This window comes from Echinops telfairi, unplaced genomic scaffold, assembly GCF_000313985.2.
Source record: "Echinops telfairi isolate 266 unplaced genomic scaffold, ASM31398v2 ScPeMD7_4;HRSCAF=17, whole genome shotgun sequence".
Lineage (NCBI taxonomy): Eukaryota > Metazoa > Chordata > Mammalia > Afrosoricida > Tenrecidae > Echinops > Echinops telfairi.
The window spans coordinates 19,568,982-19,593,079 of NW_022103900.1; the positions used below are offsets into that span (position 1 = coordinate 19,568,982).

The 24,098-nt window shown below is 44.7% G+C and overlaps 1 protein-coding gene and 1 pseudogene across 5 annotated transcripts in view; both read left to right on the forward strand.

Moving 5' to 3' along the window:
* Positions 1–6,099, forward strand: part of NR4A2 (nuclear receptor subfamily 4 group A member 2) — an 8,288-nt gene extending 2,189 nt beyond the window's left edge. The window contains exons 3-9 of one of the 5 annotated variants that reach the window (XM_045299699.1): positions 381–1,246; positions 2,039–2,168; positions 2,565–2,728; positions 3,642–3,844; positions 4,263–4,279; positions 4,384–4,441; positions 4,586–4,755. In XM_045299699.1, the coding sequence (XP_045155634.1) occupies positions 383–1,246; positions 2,039–2,168; positions 2,565–2,728; positions 3,642–3,844; positions 4,263–4,279; positions 4,384–4,441; positions 4,586–4,673 (1,524 nt within the window). In that variant the 5' untranslated portion in view covers positions 381–382 and the 3' untranslated portion in view covers positions 4,674–4,755. Of the gene's footprint in view, positions 1–380; positions 1,247–2,038; positions 2,169–2,564; positions 2,729–3,641; positions 3,845–4,262; positions 4,442–4,585 lie in introns of all 5 variants that reach the window. The other 4 variants (XR_006680953.1, XM_004703809.3, XM_045299692.1 and 1 more) reach the window with 4 other exon arrangements.
* A 1,808-nt stretch (positions 6,100–7,907) lies between these two features.
* LOC101656587 overlaps positions 7,908–24,098 on the forward strand; it is a 43,436-nt pseudogene continuing 27,245 nt past the window's right edge.

Genomic DNA, 24,098 nt, shown 5'->3' on the forward strand with positions numbered 1-24,098 from the left:
ACCTTTGGGAACAACTTTCTCATTGTTCAATTCAAGTTCAGCGGGATCATTTCTAAAAGGATATCGCGGAGCCCGAGCTTCAGATAAGAGGCTCACCAGAGCGGGGTTGGCTATGAGTGTGGATGGAGGGAGGTGCTTGGAATTATCTGGTAGTGTAGACCCTCAATAGCTTTTTAGCTCTTGATCTTTATTTGACCAGCCTTTCCTCGCCCTGCACGGTTTTGGCCCGAAGCCCTCGCGCTCTCCTGCCTTGCCTTTCGCGCGCCCCTGCTCGCTGTCTGACTGCCACGGGCTGCCGAGGTCGCTCCAGGTGGACCCGAACCGGGGAGGAAGTGTTCAGTTGACCAGGCTGAGTGTATATTACCCTGTTTCATTTCCAGCCATGCCTTGTGTTCAGGCGCAGTATGGGTCCTCGCCTCAAGGAGCCAGCCCCGCTTCTCAGAGCTACAGTTACCACTCTTCGGGAGAATACAGCTCCGATTTCTTAACTCCAGAGTTTGTCAAGTTTAGCATGGACCTCACCAACACTGAAATCACTGCCACCACTTCTCTCCCCAGCTTCAGTACCTTTATGGACAACTACAGCACAGGCTACGACGTCAAGCCACCTTGCTTGTACCAAATGCCCCTGTCCGGACAGCAGTCCTCCATTAAGGTAGAAGACATTCAGATGCACAACTTCCAGCAGCACAGCCACCTGCCCCCTCAGTCCGAAGAGATGATGCCGCACTCCGGGTCGGTTTACTACAAGCCCTCTTCGCCCCCGACGCCCACCACCCCGGGCTTCCAGGTGCAGCACAGTCCCATGTGGGACGACCCGGGGTCGCTCCACAACTTCCACCAGAACTACGTGGCCACCACGCACATGATCGAGCAGAGGAAAACGCCCGTCTCCCGACTCTCCCTTTTCTCCTTTAAGCAGTCGCCACCTGGCACCCCGGTGTCCAGCTGCCAGATGCGCTTCGATGGGCCCTTACACGTCCCCATGAACCCGGAGCCAGCGGGCAGCCACCACGTGGTGGACGGGCAGACCTTCGCTGTCCCCAACCCCATCCGCAAGCCCGCTTCCATGGGCTTCCCCGGCTTACAGATTGGCCACGCATCCCAGCTGCTGGACACACAGGTGCCCTCGCCGCCGTCGCGGGGCTCCCCTTCCAACGAGGGGCTGTGCGCCGTGTGCGGCGACAACGCGGCCTGCCAGCACTATGGCGTGCGCACCTGCGAGGGCTGCAAAGGCTTTTTTAAGGTGAGCGTGGGGAGGGTGGAAGAGGCAGGCCGGTCTCTCTCGATGGCCCGAGACCCCCGAGGGAGCGCTCCGCCTGACGCCTGTAGCTCAGCCCAACTTGGTGGGGTCCGGGGGCGCAGCCCAGCAGACCCCCTCAGGCAGCAACGGGGGCAGGGGCACTTCCGGGTGTCTTAGGACTGCGAGTGGGGAGGTCGAATCCCCGGAACGCGGCTGACCTAGACGCCCACCCCCCCACCCCCTCTCCCGAAGTGGCTGGAGTCAGAGTTGGAAGAGGGTCATTTGCATGTGCTAGGAGCTGTCTTCCCTGTTCAGATTGAAATTGGTTAGGACAGAGAACCGTGTCTGAGCTAACCAAGTGGAACAGAATTCCCTATGGTCAAATTAAGTGATCTCTTTATTTCGCCATCCTGATTGAATAATCTTATCATTTTAAATAGAGAAGGTCTCCAAGGAATGTAAATAATATGAATGCCCACGGATTTGTATTTACCGAGCGTCTCCGGCTCCTTCTCTTGGCATATAAAACACAGCCAGGAGCGGCAAGGTTAGCTCAAATGTTAACGCTATCAATTTTCTTCTGTTAAATGCCCTGGGGGAGCAAAAATGAAAAGGGAGAGAGAGAGAGCGAGCGAGAGAAAAGGAAAGATAAAAGGAGTGTGTGAACTTGTGTGTTGTTTGTGGACAGAAAGGGTAGACCTCGGCCCTGGAGAAATTATCTCTGGGCTGCCTGGGTTGCTGAGTTTTCAAGAAAGAGAAATATTAATTTTCGGCCCATGTTGCCTCTTTTTGCAGCGCACGGTGCAGAAAAACGCAAAATACGTGTGTTTGGCAAATAAAAACTGCCCAGTGGATAAGCGACGCCGGAATCGCTGTCAGTACTGCCGGTTTCAGAAGTGCTTGGCTGTTGGCATGGTCAAAGAAGGTAGGTCGGGACAAGCCGCCCACCCTCCCAGGCGGCGCCCTGGGTAAAGGATGGCTCGCGCACAGGAGGCCCACTGCCCAGAGCCAGGACTGCACGGCCCCCCTTCCCCCAGTCTGGCCTCTATGACCTCGCAGCTGTCTGTTCATCCAGCCTCCCCCAGAGAAAGCCGCCTGGCCCATCTCGCCTTTGACTATAGGACCCATTGGGAGGATGAAAAAAAAATAACCCCGCATTTTTAATACTTCTCGTCAGTCAAGGCTTTACAAGCCGTGGGACCCTGCGCCGCCGAGCGGGGCACCAGCCGGCGGCCGTCTTTCCCCTTTCCTGAAGAGGGACCCAAGGCGGCAGCTGGGCCCAGCTCCCCGGAGCGGCGCTGACTGGCCTATTTCTTTGCAGTGGTTCGCACCGACAGTTTAAAAGGCCGGAGAGGTCGTTTGCCCTCGAAACCGAAGAGCCCCCAGGAGCCCTCTCCCCCCTCGCCCCCGGTGAGTCTGATCAGTGCCCTCGTGAGGGCCCATGTCGACTCCAACCCGGCTATGACCAGCCTGGACTATTCCAGGGTAAGAAGCTGGCGGTGGGTGCCCTGTGGACAAACAGACTGATGGGCAGGATCCCCCTCCCCCAATCACTATCAGCAGATGGGTGGGGTGGGGTGGGGGCGGTAAAGGACACTGGCCAGGTGGCCCACCTCACAGCTCTGGACAGGAGGGCCTTTGGAGACAGATCAATGGGGCCATCGCGGGTGTAGACAGACCTTGAGGACGGGCAGAGGGAAGAAGAGGTGACACCCATAGAGGTCGGACTTCTGTGATCTCCTGGTGGAACCACACGTACACAAAGCCACTCACACATATGCGCACCTAACGCGGAAAAACCAGAGCCAGTTGAGCATTCCACTTCCACTTTCTCCCTAGTTCCCCAGAGAGGCTTTAATCCCACCCTCTCTGGCAACTCCCAGATGAGAAACTCCGTCCTGCCTGGGGATTAGAGAAGGGAAACACAGAGGGCATAAGGAATGGCACTGGGGTGGGGGAGCAAGTGGTCAGATTCCTCTTTTACTCCAGCTGTGAGGAATGTGCTGGCTTTAATTGGAGGAAGTATGTCAGGCAAGCCTAGAAGCGACTGCAATTTTATTAAGATCTGCAAAGGGCGGCTCTGCCCGGGACCCACTCTGGGACTGGCATGAATACTAACGTGTCAATTGTTTTGTGGAGATAAGAGTGAACGTGTCCCAGGGCTGGAAGGCACTGTATTTAGTCCGTATGGAAATGGTAATTTACATATTTAAAGCAGCGACCTCATAGCACCATCCCTAATTGAATTAATTGCCCCGGAACATCTAATTTCCTTACTGGTCAGAGAGAGGTTTAATTGTTATAAAAATCTGGCTCCCTACTAGAAACGGGGTTAGCAATTTCACGGGTTATATATTTTAGAGAACCTCATTAAGTGCTTTTTAAAATGAAATTCCAGTTCCAGGCGAACCCTGACTATCAGATGAGTGGAGATGACACCCAGCATATCCAGCAATTCTATGATCTCCTGACTGGCTCCATGGAGATCATCAGGGGCTGGGCTGAGAAGATCCCCGGCTTTGCAGACCTGCCCAAAGCTGACCAAGACCTGCTTTTCGAATCGGCTTTCTTGGAACTGTTTGTCCTGAGATTAGCTTACAGGTAATGTGGGAGGAACCAATTGGGGAGGCAGGGAAAAGGGGGAATAGAGGGAAAGCAAGCAAGGGAGGGATGGCCGACGTGAAGAAGAAGGAAAGAAAGGGGCATAGACAAGGATAGAAAGGGACAGCAGAACAGGAACCAAAGAAGGAAAGAAAGGGGAGAAGACAGAAAGCAGAGTGAGGGAAGGAGCAACCAAGGATCCTCGGATGAATGGAATGGAGGTGGGATAGGGGGCGTTCTTGATTGTTATGAAATTAAACCCTTTCAAGGTCCACTGGTCTACATTTTATTAACTCTTCGGTAATTAGGTGCCTCTTAAATCCCTCATTTATTGCTCTTCACGTAATTAGTTGTTTAGCTTCTCTCTCTCTCTTTTTCTCTCCCCCCACCCCCACCTTCTCTTTGGTATTAATTGCAGGTCCAACCCAGTGGAGGGTAAACTCATCTTTTGCAATGGGGTGGTCTTGCACAGGTTGCAATGCGTTCGTGGCTTTGGGGAATGGATTGATTCCATTGTTGAATTCTCCTCCAACTTGCAGAATATGAACATCGACATTTCTGCCTTCTCCTGCATTGCTGCGCTGGCTATGGTCACAGGTCAGTACCACAGGTGCAGGACGCTTCTCTCCAACTGCCCAGCCGGTTTGCCCCAGCTGTCCCTAGCCAGTGCTCCCTTTTGGTTCTCCCAGTGTGTGCTAACTGCCTTGTGCTTTCTTTTGTTTCTGGTTGTGTTTTCTACAGAGAGACACGGGCTCAAGGAACCCAAGAGAGTGGAAGAGTTGCAGAACAAGATTGTAAATTGTCTCAAAGACCATGTGACTTTCAATAATGGGGGGTTGAATCGCCCCAACTATTTGTCCAAACTGTTGGGGAAGCTCCCAGAACTCCGCACCCTTTGCACACAGGGGCTACAACGCATTTTCTACCTGAAACTGGAAGACTTGGTACCACCGCCAGCAATAATTGACAAACTTTTCCTGGACACTTTACCTTTCTAAGACTCCCCCCCCCCCATGTAATTTAAATGAACTGGAATGAAATCTCAGCTGTCCAGGGGGGAAAAGTCATATGGGCAGAGATAGTACCCTGAACTGCCTCAGCTCTAGCCACCCCACCCCTCTGCAAAACCCCTAGCCCTTTGATCTCTACAGAAAGAAACAAAACTGTTGCTATTTCCTAACCTGCAGGCAGAACCTGAAAGGGCATTTTGGCTCTGGGGCATCCTGGATTTAGAACTCGGACTACTACACACAATACAGTGGTATAAACTTTTATTACCAGTTTAAAAATCAGTTTATTGTTCAGAAGAAAGATTCCTAATGTGTAATGGGAAATGTTTGGCCAAATGTCATGCACGTGTATACACACACACACATTAAGGGGACCCACAATATCTCCCTTTAAAAGATTTCAAAGTTTTCTGCTGTAAAGAAAGCTGTAATATATAGTAAAACTAAATGTTGCGTGGGTGGCATGAGTTGAAGAAGGCTAAGGCTTGTAAATTTACCCAATGCAGTTTGGCTTTTTAAATTATTTTGTGCCTATTTATGAATAAATATTAAAAATTCTAAAAGATAAGTGTGTTTGCAAAAAAAATAACTACATATGAAAGGGACACGCATGTTGATTCTAGGTTGAAAATGTTATAGGCACTTGCTACTTCAGTAATGTCTATATTATATAAATAGTATTTCAGACACTATGTAGTCTGTTAGATTTTATAAAGATTGGTAGTTATCTGAGCTTAAACATTTTCTCAATTGTAAAATAGGTGGGCACAGTATTATACATCAGAAAATCCTGACTAAAGGGGCACATAGTGTTTGTAACACCGTCCAACATTCCTTGTTTGTAAGTGTTGTATGTATTGTTGATGTTGATAAAAGAAAGTTTATATCTTGATTATTTTGTTGTCTAAAGCTAAACAAAACTTGCATGCAGCAGCTTTTGACTGTTTCCAGAGTGCTTATACTATACATAACTCCCTGGAAATTACTGAGCACTTTGAATTTTTTTGTTTTTTAAAAAATGTCTTAAATTGTCAGTTAATATATTATTTTATGTTTGGATAAGAATTTTAATATTGCCATATTCTGTAGTATTTTCTTTGTATATTTCCAGTATGGCACATTATATGAGTCACTGCCTTTTTTTCTATGGTGTATGACAGTTAGAGACGCTGATTTTTTTTCTGATAAATTCTTTCTTTAAGAAAGACAATTTTAATGTTTACAACAATAAACCATGTAAATGAACAGAATGTTGTCTTCTTTCTGGGTCAGGAAAAAGTGGTGATTAAACAGCAACATGAAAGAGAATTGGAGGTCACTTACTGACCACCAGAGTCTCAAACTGACAGTCCAGAGCTGTCCCGGCTAAAGGAACTAGGGGATGGAACTAATTTTCCAAAGAATTCAGTACAGTACTTTTCTTTAACCAGAATTTTCCCCATCTAGTGACCTGCATTTCTCAGAATCACTTGAGAATATCTCAACTCTTTTGTTTAACTTTGCTGGTAAACGCAGCTTTCAAAAAAGTTCAGGAGACTTTTAAATCTTTACAAGGTCAGGAAATCACTCAAATTTTTGTCTTGACCAGTGTTTAGGAAGTATCTTTTTATTACTCAGAAGTAAATACGGGACTTCAATCTTGTTATATGGGATCTCTGATTCTTCCCAATCCCTCGACTTTTAATTATTGGGAAGGGCCTCGATTGAAGAGTCAAACCTTTAGACCCTCTAGGCTCTGGCACGTAGCTGAACTCAGAACTCGGGAGGAGTTGCTTTCAACTTCCGTGTCATCAGTGGATAGTGGTAAAGTTCAATTTGTGATTTTAGAACAATATTTCTACCTTAAAAGCTTCACAGATAAATAATACCATATCTGTTGCCAGGTGCTCAGTCTGGTATAAGAAAGTTATGACACAGGCCTCTAAGCTTTCATTCAGCAATACCTTTCAGCAAAGAAAGGAAACTTGGGGCTGTAGAGCTAGCTGATGGGGGCCGTTCAGTGCGCTGGGTCTTTGGGCAGAGAGGTCTAGGGAGCTTCTTAGGTCAACTGTGAATTCATAGAGCTTGGGACCGGCTTCACAGCTGACCCTGGTGAATTACAGATGGCGGTCTAGGTCAGTGAAATTTACAGAGAGCTTTATTGTTTTTAAAATGCAGACTTAGAACACTAAATTGCCACCCGAGCCCTTGAGTTGTTATCTTTCTTTCACCTTATTGTTTTCTCATTTTAAAAGACATATTTTTGCTCTCCCATCCCCCCACCCCCAAAAGGAAGAGGGCACACGGCTCAACTCCCTTGTTCATTTAAAGTGATGCTTATCTCTTGGGGTCATTCTGAATGCTCACATAAGCGATTAAATAATAAGGCAAATGTCCGACTTTCTGGTTTTCCTGGAAGTACGAGGCGAGCGGTTTCCTGAATGTCACCTCTTCTGTGCAGACAGCCGCAAACTAATCAGCAGAGAAAGCGAAAGCACCGGGGAAGGCTGGGAGACTGCAGAGCTGTCAGAGCTCTGCTCCCAGGTGTCCGCAGCCCCGAGAAGATTGCATCCCGACCTCGAGTCCCGCGAGTTAAACACAGAAAGGAACTCGGATGTGGACACTCCCTTAAGGAAGAGGCTGAGCCTCACCAGAGGCCAATGGGGTGTCGGGTAGTCCATCTCCTGAGAATCTGGGATCCAAGGAGGGAAGGGTGTCACGCCTGCTTCCTGGCTGCGCCAGGTCCCACACATTCAGTTGTGATTTCCAAGTTCCAAAGCAGCTCTTGCTTTCTTGCTAAAAAGAGAGTCGCTCTACAATCTGGCACTCTGCATCGAATTTTACAAGAAGGAAAACGCCTCTGCACGGACACGTCTTCGAAGCCTCTTCTGGGACCAGAGAAGCCGAGGACTTTCTTGTCCTTCTAAGCCTAAAGTTCAGGAAAAGGAAGGCATGTAAAAACCCACAGTTACACGGAACTTCCTTAGAAAGAGATCAAACTTTATAATGGACGCTTCATCTGCCCCCTCACCACCACTTCTTTTAATTTTTGATTACCGTGTGCGGGTTCCCCTATGGCAAATACAGGATCCTTGTTCCGACGTCATCGCCCGATAGACGCCTCAGCGTTTGAGAAAAGATGGAATGTTGAAGTCGTCGCAGTGTTTACACCCATGTTGGGTGGTTGCCGCGAGTGTTTTCACTTTTTGAGGATGCTTGTGTTCAAGCAACCGGTGAGCGGCGCTCGCGCCAGCTCCTGGATGGGGTTCTGCCTCTGCCTTTCCGGGTGACCCCTGAAGCCACTCTGGCTGCCTCTGCAGCCCTCTCTCGCAGATGGTCCGCTTTCGCAGAGTTTAGATCTTTGTGCTGATTCTACCTAAAAAGATATGCAAGGCCCAGGGAGCTTATAGCACCCAGCAATGACGCCTGCACCCTCACGACCTTTAGCTTGTGTACTTTTCTCTGGGGCCCAACTTCATTCCCAGAGATGGGGAGTCTGGGCACCCCCTTAAAATTTTCGGTCCGAGGTCTTAAGGGCCATTGGTTCCCAACGTGTCAAGAGCCCGGCACGGAGATACCGAGATACGGGGTGTGGGGATCTTGCCAATTTAAGAGTGTCACGCAACGCTTCCATTACACTTTGCCTGGGGCCTCTCTTGCCTTGGTCCATGTTCCTGTTACCTACATTTTTAAAAAACGAGGGGTCGGCACTGGAGAAGCACTTTCCAGGTACCAATATCTGCAAGGGAATAGCTTTGTTTATTTTCAATACTCTGATCCCAGAGTTTCCCGACAAGTCCAATGCTGGGAGGCGACAGCAGGGCACTCACTCTTCCCAAGCATCTCTCTGGTGGTGCCTCTTCGCCCCACTACCTACTAATTCCAATTTGCCCCTCACACACTTCCATTTCTTTTTTTTTCCTCCGCCGCGCAGCAGCGCCGAGGTGACTAAGCAAAGCAAGGGACCAGGTCTCGGGTACCAGGCTCCGCTCGCTCTGAGAGAGACGCCTGCCTAGGGACCTGTGCGCCCGAAACCCCTAAAAATGGAGACAGATTTAATGGAAGCTTGCGGTAGGGCGGGAGGTGGGTATTGTGTAAAGGGTGGGCATAGTTTTATGAATCAAAAAACTTTTCAAGTATATTTTGATGACTGAACAGAGAGGTCTGGGAGTGACTATCTCAAAGACCTCCTGCTCTGAAAGTGGTTTTAAGGTGATTTCTTTCTTTGCTTTCCTGGTTTCCTCTGTTTCCACTACTCGAGAATAAGAACTCTGCTCTCGGAGGAGCGCTCGGGAGCTGGTCGAGTATCCCAAGTTCTCAAGGCCAGGACTTGACTTAAATTTGGAGGGGCCAGGACAAAAGCTTGTGCAGGGGTCACATGAGAAAAGAAAGCGCTCGCTGCCTTCCACCATCTTCGGGGAAAAGATGCTGCCGCCATCGGCGCTGGAACGGACAAGCCGAGCGGTCAGGTTTCTGGTCTCCGCATTCACTGGATTCAGTTGATTGGCTGACATTACTGGGAAAGCGAGAAATGAATTCCAAGCGGGGTCACCGATTTTTAGTAATTCGTTTTCAACAATCAAACTAAGCACGCTAGAGTCTGCCCTTCAGTTGTACTTTTTGTTTCTACCAGAAACTAACCAGGGCATCTCACACTGCAACAGGCCGTTTCAATCGGTTGCCCTTAGTATGTATGGTCCCTGGGCGCAGCTCTAGTGACCGCTGGGACTTCAAGGTCTCTTCTCTGACTTGAACTTGGAGTTCCCTTTGGCAAAGTCCCGCTTCCGTCCGAGGGCGTCTCTTGGAGGGGTCCGCCCATAGGAAAGCCAAGACGAACCCCCGCGTGGGCGCACGGGGCGGGGACAGAGCCAGTCCCTCCGGTCCTTCGCCGCGACGTGCGCTCTGGGTCCCGGAGATGGTGGCAGGAGAACTCCAGAGAGTGACGCTCGCGGCACGCAGTCAGACTCAAGTCTTCCCAACTAGGCCACCGCCCCCCTGCCTTCTCCGAATGGTCTGCTGGAGAGGTCTCCAGATTGCCAGGGAGGACAGTGCCCGTGGCTGGGCCTGGGGCGAAGGTGGAGCCGCCGCCAGCGCCCCTGCCCTGCCCACTGCTTTTTGGAGATTCTGGAGTTGTACGGGGAGACTCGGCCGTGAGAAGCCTGGACTCGTCCGGGTTAACTGTCACCTCGGTCTTCTCAACCCCATCCGCCCCCCGCCCCCACCTCACCTGCCTCCCCAGCTCTCCCGCGTCCCCAGAGCGCGAGGCCGCAACAGGTTCCAGTCGCCCACGCGGTAGAGTGCCCAGCGTCAGGGCGCGAGTGAGGGCGCCGAACCCGTGCGCCCGAGCGCGTCCCCGGCCTTTCTGAGCCCCCGCCGCTCCGAGGTCAGTTCTAGGTCTCCCCAGCCACGAGCCGGGCTGGGGGAGTCCTCTCACCCGGTTCTGAGGCCACCTCTGGTTGCAGTTCTAGGGGCCCACAAAAGGGTGGGACAGGGGCTAGCAGGTCCGAGTCAGCCGTGTGTCCACAGGGCGACCGTGACCCGGAGAGGGGCCCGCACCGCCAGGCCCCACCCGCGCCGCACACGGGTGACACAGCAGAGCCCAGCGCCCTCCTGGCAGGTCTGCCCGCCACACGTGTAATAAGCCTTGTCCCGCGAGCCGGAGGCAGGGACTTGTCTGGTGGCCGGATCAGATCAGTGCTGGCCCCCGAGCGAGGGACCGTGGGACCACCGATCCTCTGTCTCCGGGTGCGCGTCTTACTGCCTAGAAGACGCAGACTGCCAGCAGCTGGTTGCCCTCTCCTTGGCTGAGCCCAGCTCAGTCTGGCTCAGCTGGACTGGGCTCGGCTCAGACCACTCACCCGGAACCTAGGCGAGATCAGCTCCCACGCTTTGGTCCACGTCCCTCGAGCCCCTGCCCCAGGTTCATTTCTTCCACTCCTCTTTCTTCTTATTTCTTCCTCAACCCACGTTAAGAGACACTTGGATTTTGAGAACACCAGCGACTTATTTCTGCTTTAGGCTTTCCTGGGCAGCCAAGGAGGGGTGGAGGGGCGGCACCTAGGAGAACTCTTGGCGCAGAGGGACTTTCAGAAAAACGGAGTCTGCTCCGATTGCTAGGCACGGGGGAAGCATCAGCACTTCCAGTGGAATTTTGAGAAGACGACGGGGTAGAGACAGAGGGAACGCTTCTTTGGTAGACTCCATAGTAGGCCAATGTTTTCTAAATGCAAGGTCCTGATCCATTCGTGGTTTACAACATCAAAGTGTTGGCTTGTGATCAGAATTTTCTTTTCAAGGAATAAGACAACATCCACATGGAGATCATGAGTGATTTGCAGAGTATCGAAAGAACAAACATGTCTAAGTATTATTCGCTGAAAGTTTTCTTGGGTCACGAGATGAAACATGTTGATCACTATGTGTCCAGGCCCATGAGACTGCGGGTCTCAGTTGAAAGGTTTGAAAGTCACTGTTGAGGACCTGCTTGTGCCACAGTGGGAGAGAGGAATAGTTGAAATTGAGACATGCTGATAACAGAATCATGACAATGTGGTTTTGTGACCAGTCCTCTTTAGTGGCAGGAGTCTTCTTCACCCGTCTCTGGTTGTTGTTGTCTTTTCTGAATACTCCCTAACCTCCTCAAAGGATCCTCGGCATTCCTTTACCCTCTGCTCTGTTTTCTGCTTGGAGTCCAGCTGGATATAGGAGTAAGGACCAGTGGGAAAGTACCCTCTCTTCCAAGAAGATGATGAGAAAGTGTGAGCCAGGAAGAAGAATGCATAGAAAGAGAAGACCTACATTGTCCGCTTGGTCCATCGGGGGCCCTCTGCTGACCTGATTTTATACTATTGACAAACACTATGCTATTTTGTACTATTGGCAAACACTATACTATTTCATACTATTGGTAACACTATGCTATGTTATACTATTGGCAAATACTAGGAAGAGAACAAAAAGTTTTGATGGCCATGAGTAGAGGTAGAGATGCCTGAAGGTGCCGAACCAAATAGTGAATGATCAGGTCAGCGGTGACTGAAGAGATGGAAAAGGGCAATTTAGAAGATTTATTTAATCCACATTAGAATGGAAGGTAAACAGAGTAAGGTAAACAAACAGAGAAGGTAAACAGAGAAGATAAAAAATGTCCTATAAATCGAGGACGACAGGGCACTGGCAATAATGTGGATGAGTATAAAGAAAAAAAAGAGCAATAAATGGGAAGATTTTTTTAAAGGTGTATGAAGGATGCTTGGATAGTGGGGCAGTTATAAGATGAGAAATGGATGTGGAGGTCAGGGTTCAAGGATTGTATAATGAGATAGTGGTGTTAGATGTGGGAAGCTCTAGGCTAGTGGGAATCCCAGAGAAACTTCAATGTGTGTCATCAAGGCATTAAAGAAACCCCCTAGCATAGAACAGTAGATTCTAAGTTTTTCAATTTTAGCTGAATGACTCTTTTGAGGCAGCATATTTTACCCAATTCCCTAAGTTCCAGGCAAGAGTGATGTGGATGCCTTCAAAGATTCAGGGTGATATCAAAGGGTAACTTTAGGATAGAAGCCACCTCCCTTGGCTTCTGAGCTCCCTCCATCACAATAGCATAGCTTTGCTCTGTTCAACTCATGAAATCCTTTGATCTCCAGTCCTGTGAGGTTGGTGTTATTAACTTTATTTTAGAAATGAGGAGACGAGGCTCAGAGGGACTGCTAAGTATTTTGGCCCAAAAGTTGTGGGGGATAGCTACAATTTGAACTCAGAGCCATGGACATTGCGTTCTGAGTGCCTAGCCCAGAAGGGTTCTGCAGCAGCTTCTGTGGGAAAGGGCTAGGCGTTTTCTCACTTGCTGAGTGTTGAGGGTGTTGGTTCAGATGGGTGAGGGCTTCTAAGAGGTGGGGGTGGGGGGAGGGGAAGGATTGACATGGTGTGTTGTTCATGTCTCTGAAATTCCAGAGATGGGATTAGTTTGATTGCTTTTCAGAATCACCCTGTGAAGGAGCTTTAAGTTGCTTACTTTTCAGTACCCACAGTGAATGGGCATGATTGCTGCATGGGCTATGGCATTGAGAAAGTTATAGTAAAATCGTGAAAAGAAACAATGTATTTCTTCCTCAAGCTGTTTACATTTCCTTACATTCATCATTTGATTTTCAACCAGCTTCTAGATTTTTCCATCACAAAGTTCACTTTAGTCACTTTGCTCATGAGGCACAGCTAACAAATCTTTGCTCTGCTTTATCCATTCCTATTTATGGCCTGCATTGCTTAATTATTGTGCACATTTTATAAGAGCTGTTCTTAAAATTTATCAACTAATATCAAATGATGTTGCTTTGTGTCAAATAGAGAGTTAGACTTGCTTAGTGGCCTAACTGCATCAAATTGGCATAGCCATAAGTTTGCAAAAATAGTCCTATTGCATTAAAATTTTATTAGAGTATATATACTTGACAAACAAAATATGGTGAATTTAGGTCAGCTTCTTGCTTATACAATAGATTTTGTATTCGTCTTTGACATTTAATGTAAGCTTCACTTATCTGAGGGCCTGGAGTAGGATAAGTAAGCTCTGCATATGTTATGTTTCTTGTTCTATAAAACTTACTTGTCTGTAGTTATCTGGAAATAATTCACAATTGGTGACTTAGGGACAAGGAGGCCTTGTGACATGCTCTGAAAGTGCCTTTCTGAAACGAAGTACTGAGAAGTTGAATGATGAAGACTCTAAGGGGGTTTTTATTTTTGAAGAATGAAGATAGCTACATTTGCTTTCTTGGTCTTTTGCTTAATGATCGTCCCTGAATACTGAATTGATGCAGTTAAAAACAAGCCTGCAGGAATCCATAATGAATCTATGGGATGCCAAGAATCTGTGTTCTGTGTAATTGTTCAGCTTTTCAGCAGTGCAGGGCAGAATACTCTACATGGGCTGCATGTGTGGAAACAACATTGAAAACATTTGACACGGCAGTGACTTATTTTTTATATATCGGAGAGAAATACAGTCTCCTGCTGTAAAATCTGCACTTGCAGATATGTTAGCCCTAAATAACCTTTAAAATTGGTCGTGGTGTGGTGGGAGATGTTGGTATTCATGAGTGTTTTGACGTGTTTGACATTTTATATATGGTGTTACCTCTCTGCCTGTCTTGCATTCCCCCCGCCCCCAAATAGTGCATATTTTCTTACTAAAGTGCAGCTTTTGGTGTTTATATTTGGGGTCTATAAGCCTACTTTCTCGGTGAATGCTTTGCTGTTATTTATGCAAATTATTATCCAATGAATTAGCTTGCTATTGCTTTACATACCATGACCACAAAAAAAGAATTTTACAAGGAAGCGAGATCAGTTTTGAATTTTTAAAATTCTTTAGAGATAAAAACAGACAGCAGTCGAAGTATATTTGACAAACATCATCTGTCTCAAACTTATGATAGTCCTGGATTAGCAAAGCAGAAAAGCGGTGCATTTATGAGATGATTATGCCCTTCGAAGCCAAGGAATTTATGCTCCAGAGTCCGTTGTAATGAATAGAAGTTTTGAAATTAGGTGGAGCAGCATTGAACATTATCATCTATTCAGTTCTTTTGGAAAGGGGTGAAAGTTTCCTTAGAAAGGAATTATCAACCGAACTGAGAAGCCTCAAGAAACCGGCCTTGAGGTAAGTATATGTGAAAACACACACACCTAAATATCTCGAAGCTAACAGATTTCAACAATATTCAATGAATAGGAAGGGGGTTTGGTGTGGGGCTCTTTTTCACGTCGCGCCATTCCCTAGGTCAGCTCTCAGGTTTAATTCAGTAAATAAGTTCCAAATTGAACCAACCTATAATGAAGTTTTCTTAGGCTTGGAAACGTCCACTTAAAAATGCATAATATTTCATGCACAACTCTTTTTAATATATTAAAATCATTGAATTGTAAGGGGTGTGGATTGGAGGTCAATAAAATGGTTTAAACAATTTTTTAAAATTTACATTAATTAAAGTTAATTTAGCATATTCAAAATATTGTATTTTGTTCTTGGTCAATGTTTACACACCAAACCAGGTTTCCATTTGAGAGTTTCCCTATAAATGGGGCACATTGGTTATACGGATCACAGTGTGTCTGCGTTCTCCTTCCTGGTGCCGCCCTTCCAGTACTCGAGTTCCCTAGCCGCTTATTCTCTCCTCTATGCTTCTGCGTACTTGCTGACCCTTTGGTCTCATCATGATGGTTTCTTAAGTAAGGCCCAATGTCGTGAGTAATCGCCTTTATTTCGTGTGCCACTCTGCTATTTAATTGTTCAAAGGTGATCTCAGGCTGGGTTCCAGGTAGAAGAGTGTCTCACGGCAACCATCTCACAGGTCTTCCGTCCACGACTCCCAGTTTTCTGGAGTATTTAAGAAAGACTTTGAGTCCTGCTTCACATTTGTCCCCCTATCAATCTGTGACCCTGTTCAGAAGGGTCTGGGGTGGCAGGCGAGTTCTTGTGGCCTCAGGGCAGATGCGCTGCAGCTCGTGTAGAACATTGTTGCTTCTCTGTTCTTGCTTCTGGCTGGTTTGCGCCTGCAGAGCAGAGGGCCCTGTAGTGGTGTGTCAGATGGCTGGTTGCAAGCTACTCACTTAAGGAAGATTCGGGCCATCCTTTCTGTGAACGAGGCAGTGTCAGCTGACTGAGGAAAGTAAAGCTTTAGACTGAAAGGCGTTTGCGGCCACTCGTTCCCTGGTGTGATAAACATGGTTGCTGCCTAGAGTTTGGGTCTACTGTCTACTCCAACTTGTCTAATGGACAGATTTGGCTAGAAGTGTCATACTTCAGAACTAATACGTTGCTAATTACCTTTCTTCCCCCTGTTCAAGCTGATGCTGCTAATAGCGTGGCTTCCCTTTAAATGTTAGTCTCTTTAAGTCTGAAACTGACTCTAAGGCTTTGACATTTTTTTTTGTCCCAGATATTTCTCCTGTTTTTAATCTCCACTTGTTGTCACATGCCAGGACCACACTGTCCCTTCAGGTGGGAGGACACGGGGGCATCTTTCTCTGTCAGAGTTGCTTTTCCTCTGGAGTGGAAGTTTTATGTGCACTTTCCTTTGGACCTACTCCCCGGAGACTAACATGTCACCTCCGTGACACACAGCCCTGGTGGCCTGGACTTGACAAGCATAGCCCAAGTCTATTCTCAGTAAGCACAGGTATTCAATGTCACTCCTTGCAATTCAAATGGTACCAAGAGACTAACTTGCAAGCAGCATCTATGGGTGGGTTCCCTTGCTGACTAACAGAGCCCCCTCGCCCACCCCCATCTTTCATACCGCTTGGAGGCTTTTCCTGAGCAAAATTGTATTCACAAAACAAAACAATACAAAATGTTTGCACAGAAGGTGCAGGGCTGTTGTTCTCAAACAATGCTTTGATTTGTAGAGCAATATGAATGATTATAGTCCGACACTAACAAGATTGGGAATCTCATTTTCAATGTTATGCATTAGGAAAAAAATGCAAGGCTCTTCTTGAATACGTGGTGTTTTGTATGCTTAGCATTGCTTTCATCAAAATATGTACTGTGGATTCTTCATTACATTTCTTCTCTGTACTTAACTGAAAAGCAAGAAGAAGAAAATCAAGTGCTTGTCTTTCCTTGAGTTAATTTCCCTTAACATGTATTCAAAATAAGCACTCCAGAGGGCACGATATAAAACAGTTGCGGAATTTGATGATTGTAGGCAAGTTGGTGTGGGTGAGAAATGGATCATTTGTTAAATTGCAAGTAGCTGTGTATGATATAGAAAAGGCAACATACTGTAAACAGAAACTGCAAGTGTGTACACGCGCCTCCCTTTCTGGAACACAAATACCTGTGTTATGTAGCCATATTCATCCATTTTGATGATAACTTAAGGAAATGAGACCATATCTAGAGAAACTAGGCACATTATTACACTCAGATCATTTTACAACTAACGCTTGTTATTTTACAAAGCCTACCTTCCTAGGGTTTTCACTTAGAGAAATCAATCTCTCCATACTCTGGATAGCCCAGTCTCCACCCCCGCCCTGACACACACCTGTACCCCCTGCCTTCCGGTTCATGAGCAACTTTCAAAATTAAAAACTAAACCATAGCAGTGAAAATTAACAACCTTTGATCAAATTACAAAACTAGTGATTAAAATGGACATGAATCTGATACAGATTCACAAAATCTTACTTGAAATTTTATTCAGATTAACTTGAGCACTGTCCCATGTGTTGAAAATTGGCCGAAATACCCTAAATAAAATGAACTGTTATCTAGCAATAAGCTTATTTGTGTGGAGTGTGTCAATGGGCATGTTGTTAGAGGGTTTTTACTTAACCTTATTACTAATAATCCTTATAATGGGCAAAGATCATACTAATTACACTCACAAATAGCCCTGAGCTGAGAATTTACTGAGACCTGAGAAACAGAGTGTCACCAAGAGAGGTCAGGCAATACGGAGAAAAGAAAGCCCTTCTCAGGGAAGACAGATGAAAGGAAATGTCCCCAATACAAGCCTCAGCACGACAGATTGGAAATACGGAGTATGAGTGCAAGAGGAATACTGGCAAAATGTTAATACCTGCATAGGCTCGAAGTGAAGGCTAGATTCTAAAAATTAGAAAAATCCAATGTGAAATGATAGTGAAAAAGCTTATCTGGTTTTTAGCTGTCAGTTTAGGGATGTCTCAGGATCAGAACAAGAAAGGTGATAAACCCTCTCTCTGTAGAGCAGCGATGAGCCTGAGCCAGATCCCTGCAGGCAGAGCCCTAAGCTACGCAGCACAAGAGGGATGTTGACAAATTGGACAGATTTCAGAGAACCACAACAAAAATGATGAAGGGGCTGGAGCGGTTGACTTATGAGGAAAGATTAAAAGAACCAATTATGTATTGCTTACCCAAACAAGACCAGCAGCAGAGTGGAGAGGAGAGACTAGAAAGCCATGCAGGATGATTTGAACAGTGTAAATACCAAGCAAGAGATGAATTGTTTAGATTGGTCCAACATGGCAGTACTTTGAGGTACAGGGAAAATAATAAGTGGAGGGGAATGTGGTAAATTATCAGAAAAGCAATATGCAGCGATGTTATTTGTAAAACACTGGAGGCCATTTGGGAGAATTTACAATTTGGGTTGCTGTATTTGTGTGTGCGTATGTGTGTGAAAATGCAAAAAAGGGCATGCATATTCGCGATTAGGAAAACTGTCAGATGAGAAGGAGGAATGGCAAAAAGCAAAAGAATACCTTGCCTTGCTTTTGCATACGAAGATCTTTACACAGAGTTTTGAAACTTCATACATAGTTTAAATGAACTATGACACACATTCAAATAAGCTCCAGAGTGAATCTTCAATAAAATTATCATAAAAATAGGACCTCCCTTCCCGGGCCATTTTAGTGTTAGAAATGCTCTTGACCACATATTCTGTAGTAGGGTAATCTTACATTGGTTAATAAGATGGCTTTCAATGTTTTATTTTAATAAAATAATATTCTTATGAAGCTTCTCTGGTAAAGGAAGTCATGTTGGCTGATGGGACAGTGTCTAATATCAACTGATGAAAAAAGTAAGAAAGGTCTTTATTTGTACTTTATTATTATTTTTCTGGCGTCCCCTCAGAAACTTGGCTCAACGTGGAGGGGAAAGCAAGACAAATGGAATGAAGTGGCCACTTTCAGTTATCATAACCCTGGAGTGAGGAAAAGATATTACAAAGCACCGTGTTCTAGACGCCATACAAAGGAAAAGATCCCTCCCAGTGTCAATGCCGAATGGAAGTGGATTTAAAAACATTAATGATCATAAATCTATGTAAACATATATGTAAACTCAAGACCCATATGAAATCCCCTGCTATGTAGGAGAATGATTTCCTGCGCTAGAAGATGCAGCCTGTAGGCAGAAAGATGCAGAAGGAGAATCTCATTAGCATGAGCTCTCCATTCCCCATGCACTTTGAAACTGCCTGCTGTCAGGCTGCTGAGAAGCCAACACACGCAGGCTTCCAGCATGTGCACGCTGCAGAAGGCTGCATGTAATTATTTCTGGATAAGATCCGATGGACGAGTCTATCGTACTGACTTATAGTCTGTCTTTATTGGAACTGATTTTCTGTACATATAATTTAAGGTTCTAATGGTTAAGTACTATATCGGAGGCCTGTTGCCATCTGGTTGATTTCAACCTACAGTTACCCCCAAAGGACAGAGTAAAACTGACCCATAAGGCTGCCAAGATGAATGGTGAAGGAAGCCTACTGCCGCACGTTTGTCCTGTGGAGCAGTTTCTGGATTTGAACCGATGACCATTCTGTCAGCAGTTGAAAGCTTAAGCGCAGCACCACTATGCACTAGGACTCCTCCTATGGAAGGAGAGGACGCAGATATTTTCTCTTAAGATATGTGATACAAGGACGTTAGTGTATTTATTTTATGGAACGAAAGAAACATATATGTACTCACGCTTTGGTTTAAGGACCCCTGGTGGTGTGATGGGGTAGGTTTTTGGCTGCTAACTGCAAGGTCAGCGGTTCGAACACACTAGCTAGCTGTTTCTCAGGAGAAAGATGAGGATACATGCTTCTATAAATATTTACAATCTCTGAAGCTCTATAAAGGGTATCGATGAGTTGAAATTGATTGGTTGGCAGTGGGTTTTTGTTATTGTTGTTGTTATTGCTTCGAGCAGCGCATGAGAACATGTGTTCAGTGATGTCCAGTTGGTACCATCTGCACTCCCTTAAGTGGCTAATAGGATACATTTGATAAAATAAGTCTCACATAATTTTAATTTTGAGATTAAATAGAAAGTATATGGCATGGTACTCTCTTACTCTTCTGTAAGAGATGACAAATGTCTTTTTCTTTACCTATTAAAAACATTGATTTTTAAAAATGGGTTTTCTTAGTAAGAGTCAATGACTTGTCTTTACTAGAGGATAATATTAGCAGTGCAGAGAACGCTGTGTGATTAGTTTTTTTAGTTAATAGTTTTTCACTTTCTGTGTTAATTGTAGCAAATTCTTCAACTCAGAAATTTAATTTCATAATTTTTTACCTTAAAAAACAGTAGATCTATGTATTGTGATGAATTGTATGAGCCCCAATAAAATGATTAAAAAAACTATGGAGATTACTCAGGTAGGCCATGTTGTAAATAAACATTTATAATTGCTCGAGTGCTTTACTTTTGTTTTTGTGTTAACGATTATGTGGGAAAATGACCTTATATTTTGTAGAAAAAGATGAAAATAAACCAAGCTGCTAACCTTGACTTTTTCTTGTAAACTAATGACAAACTTTTCTAACAAGGATTATTTCTCCTGGAACTATTTGTATGTTTGAAAACATTCAGGTGCATAGAGAGGGCACTCATGTTCATTTTCAGTCCTGTGTCGATTTATTCAAAGGTTCTTTGTATCACTTAATTCTTCTTCCTCTTTTTTTTAAAATTAGGTATTGTATTTCTTTTATTTATTTCACTTAATTCTTCTACATCATTTAAAAGACTGATGAATTTGGGATGAGTTTGGTTATGATGTCTATACCCACGTTGTAGAGTGCTTAATAGCAATACAATACCAAGAAATTTCTTGTAACTTACATTGAGTTTTTGAAAAAATGAATAATTTCTTCAAGAACACACTTGGCATGGCTTCAAAGTTGAAACTTCACCCCTGTTCTTCAGTTTGCATGCTGAGCCATTATGCAGTTGAATCTTTAAATTATCTTGAGCTCACGTTTTTTGACCAGAAAATTTCCGGAAGTGATTATGCAATGCTCCCCACCTCCACCCACCCCACCCTTTTTAATGCTGTTTGTCGTTATTGTCTGTTTTTTTGCAAGCACAGACTTTTTTTTAAGTCATTTTTCAGGGACTCTTACAGCTCTTCGAACATTCCACACATCAATTGTATCAGCATCTTTGGACATATACTGCCATCGTCGTGTTCTAAACATCTACTTTCTAATTGAGCTCTTGGTATCAGCTCCTCTTTTTTCCTTTCCACCCTTGGGACCCCTTGATAAATTATAAATTATTATTGTTTTCATATCTTACATGGACCACTATTTCCCTTCACCCATGTTTCTGTTTTTTATCCCCCTGGGGAGGATTATGCATAGACCATTGTGTTCTGTTCCCCCTCCCCCCTACTCTCTTGGTATTATTACTCCCATTTCTGTTCCTGAGGGGTTTACCTGACTTGGATCCCATGGGTTGTGAGCTCTATCTGTACTGGTGGACAGGCTTCAGTCTAGCTAGAACTGAAAGGCAGGATTGGGGTCATGGCAGTGGGTGGGTGAGGAAGCCTGAAAGAACCAGAGCAATATTGTGTGTTTCATTGGAAACACAGATAATTTTGACCAGGGCTGTAGAGCCATGTTAAGAATCTTAAAATTGGCAATTAGATTGTATGAATGAGTTGTCTACATCCATTGCAATTCACTACTTCATTGCACAACATCTACATTTTCTTCCAGTACAGGAATATGATAATTGTGCAACATTTAGCATGTCTACTTTGTGAATGATATTAATTTTTGAGACAACATTTTTTATCTTCTTCAGCAGATAAGCAATTATCTATGTTTAAAGAATTCTAGGATGGTAAACCTTAAAATGGTCTCCCAAAGTATACTACTGCCATCTTTCTTTTCTTGGCAAATGTTGTCCTTGCATGTCAAAATGGCATGTTTAATGGCAGTTTAATTTCATCTCAACAAAAGGTAACAAATCATGGAATAGGGATTTGGAAAAAAATGTTTATAAGCACTTCAATATTTAGTACTAACTGCTAACTGCTTTGAATATCTCATTAAAAGAAATGAGAAATTTATCATTTGATAAATTTCTGGGGCCCAGTGAAAAATCTTCAGGCGTTCAAATGTTTTACCCCATAGTGCACTAACACATTTATATTCCAGATAAACCTCTAAGAAATGACTGTTTTTTAGGCCCATCTTAGGAAGGGCATATTTTGCATATAAAATATTATGATACAGTGACAGAATATTATAGCATTTAGTGAATGATTTAGTGAATACTCTCCCAAGTGTTTTCAGGATGCCAAGTGTAGCTAAATTACATTATGTACATTTGGCTTACTTATACAAAATGTATTTATTTATAGGAAAAGTCGTTTTTTGAGATGATTTTTTAGCATATGTGAATAGCTTTCATTGATCTTTTTCCAAGGAGTAAGTCTTTGAGCTTGACTGGATATGAGAATTTTTTGACAATGGAGAGCTTTGTTACTCAACACTTTCTTTGTGGACATATAAATAATGGCTTATCTTGCAAAGATGTGCAGGAGGAATGTAGAGGAAATGCTCGAGGCAGTAGACATACATTATTACATATACAGACGCTAAATTGTGCTGATACTAATTAGGACTTAAATAAAGGCACACATAACCAAAGTCAAGCAAACATTTGTTCAGTAATTAAAATAAAGCTTATTTCTTTCCAGGTTCAAAGTTTATCTGCTTAAAGCAGGCTAGGTCAGATGGATGAATCATAAGCACAGAGAAGGCCACGGTTCCTGGTTTGGCATCAGTTTGAGTATGTTGAATTCCTATTGAGAATCTAGGATCTGGAGGGTGGACAAATAGGAAGTGTTGGCATGTTCAGTAGGACAAACCTTGGTTTTTTTACTTTCTACAGGTGTACGCCAGCCTCTGCACACACATCCTGTTCATCTTGGTGTGTTCTATTTGGAGTTTATTTATTTTTAGGGAATTATTTGCCTATTATGCAGTGATTAGGAACTTCAGGAATTAGACGTATCTCCTAGTTTAAGACTACTGTGTTAGGCTGCATTTTCTAGAGAAACAAAACTAGTGGCACTTATATACTCCCATCTAGAAGAAAGAACTTTATATCAAGAAAAAAATTTTTCTATCAAGAAAGCATTCCAGCCCAGTGCAACTCAAGTCCATGAGTCAGATGCTAGCTGGAGACAGTCAAACTCATGCAGCTGGGAGATCACAGGCCAGTGGGTGCAGAGTCATATGGATCCAAGGTCCACAGGAACATGGAAAGGTACTGATAGCTTCCAGGGATGACAGGCCACCTCGGCCGCTGATCACTGCCCCAAGCCAGGTGCAGAATTCAAGCAAGCAGGAAGGTAGAAGGGGGTAAGAGTGAGTGCAGTTCTCCTAGGTGTCTCTTCCGTGATGGTTAGGTTTTATGTCAACTTGATTGGGCCAGGAATCTCCCATAATAAAGTCTAATATTGTGGTCAGTTTCATGATGGGATCTTCTCTGAAGCAACCAAGCAGTTAATCTGGTCATAGTCTGGATACGTTGGAGGGATAGACTGGCAGCGTGTGGAAGATAGGTCACTTCTACCACTGGATTTGGATCCTGCACCTGGTTTATGGACCTTCAGTTATTTTGCCTGCTGATCCCAGGTGCCCTTAGCAGACTGTTGCCCTTGGGTTCATTTAGCCAATCTTGGATTAATCCAGCTCAGCACCTACCAGTTTGTGATCTTCCTGTGTCATCTTCCTGCTTCCCATTCATAACCTATGCAGCTAGTTACAGGAGCCAGGAAAAGCCATCAGCTCTCCTCAGACCCATGGACTTGAACCTGACTTCCCCATTTCTACAACTGGGTGAGCCATTTCTTGATACACATTTTTTTCCATAGACCCATACATACAAGAGTCACTGAATTTACTTCTCTAGAGAGCCCAGCCATTTCCCTTATATAAAGATCACATTGCCAAAGAGGTGACACCAGGCTTTGACCTGATTTAGAGGTTGTCCTTCACCCTTGTTTCTGCACAGGTACATCAAGTTGACAAAGGATAAATGCCTGGTATGGCAACTTTAGAATCTTGTTAGGAGTATCCTGGGGAATAGCTACAAAGGTTTGGATATGAATGTAGGAATTGACTAAATGGCCATAAGGGCTTTTGACTGAATGAAGATGCTCCATAAATCCAGAATTCAATGCATTATATGACATCCAAACTCGGAGGAAATTCCTGACCATTGAAAAAAAAATTTATTGTGAGTTAGATGAAGGTCTAGAGAGCACACCATTAGTTTTATACTTTACAATTCATACACATTTTGCTTCATCTCATTCATTGCAATTCCCTCATGCAACACCTTTCATCCCATCTTTTAGTGTTGCCAGCCTCTACTCCTTTCTTTCTAACCCTCCTGAACATTGTCCTTAGACAAATGCTGGCCCTTTGATCACAAATGGGTTGAATATTCTTTTATATTGCAAATATATATA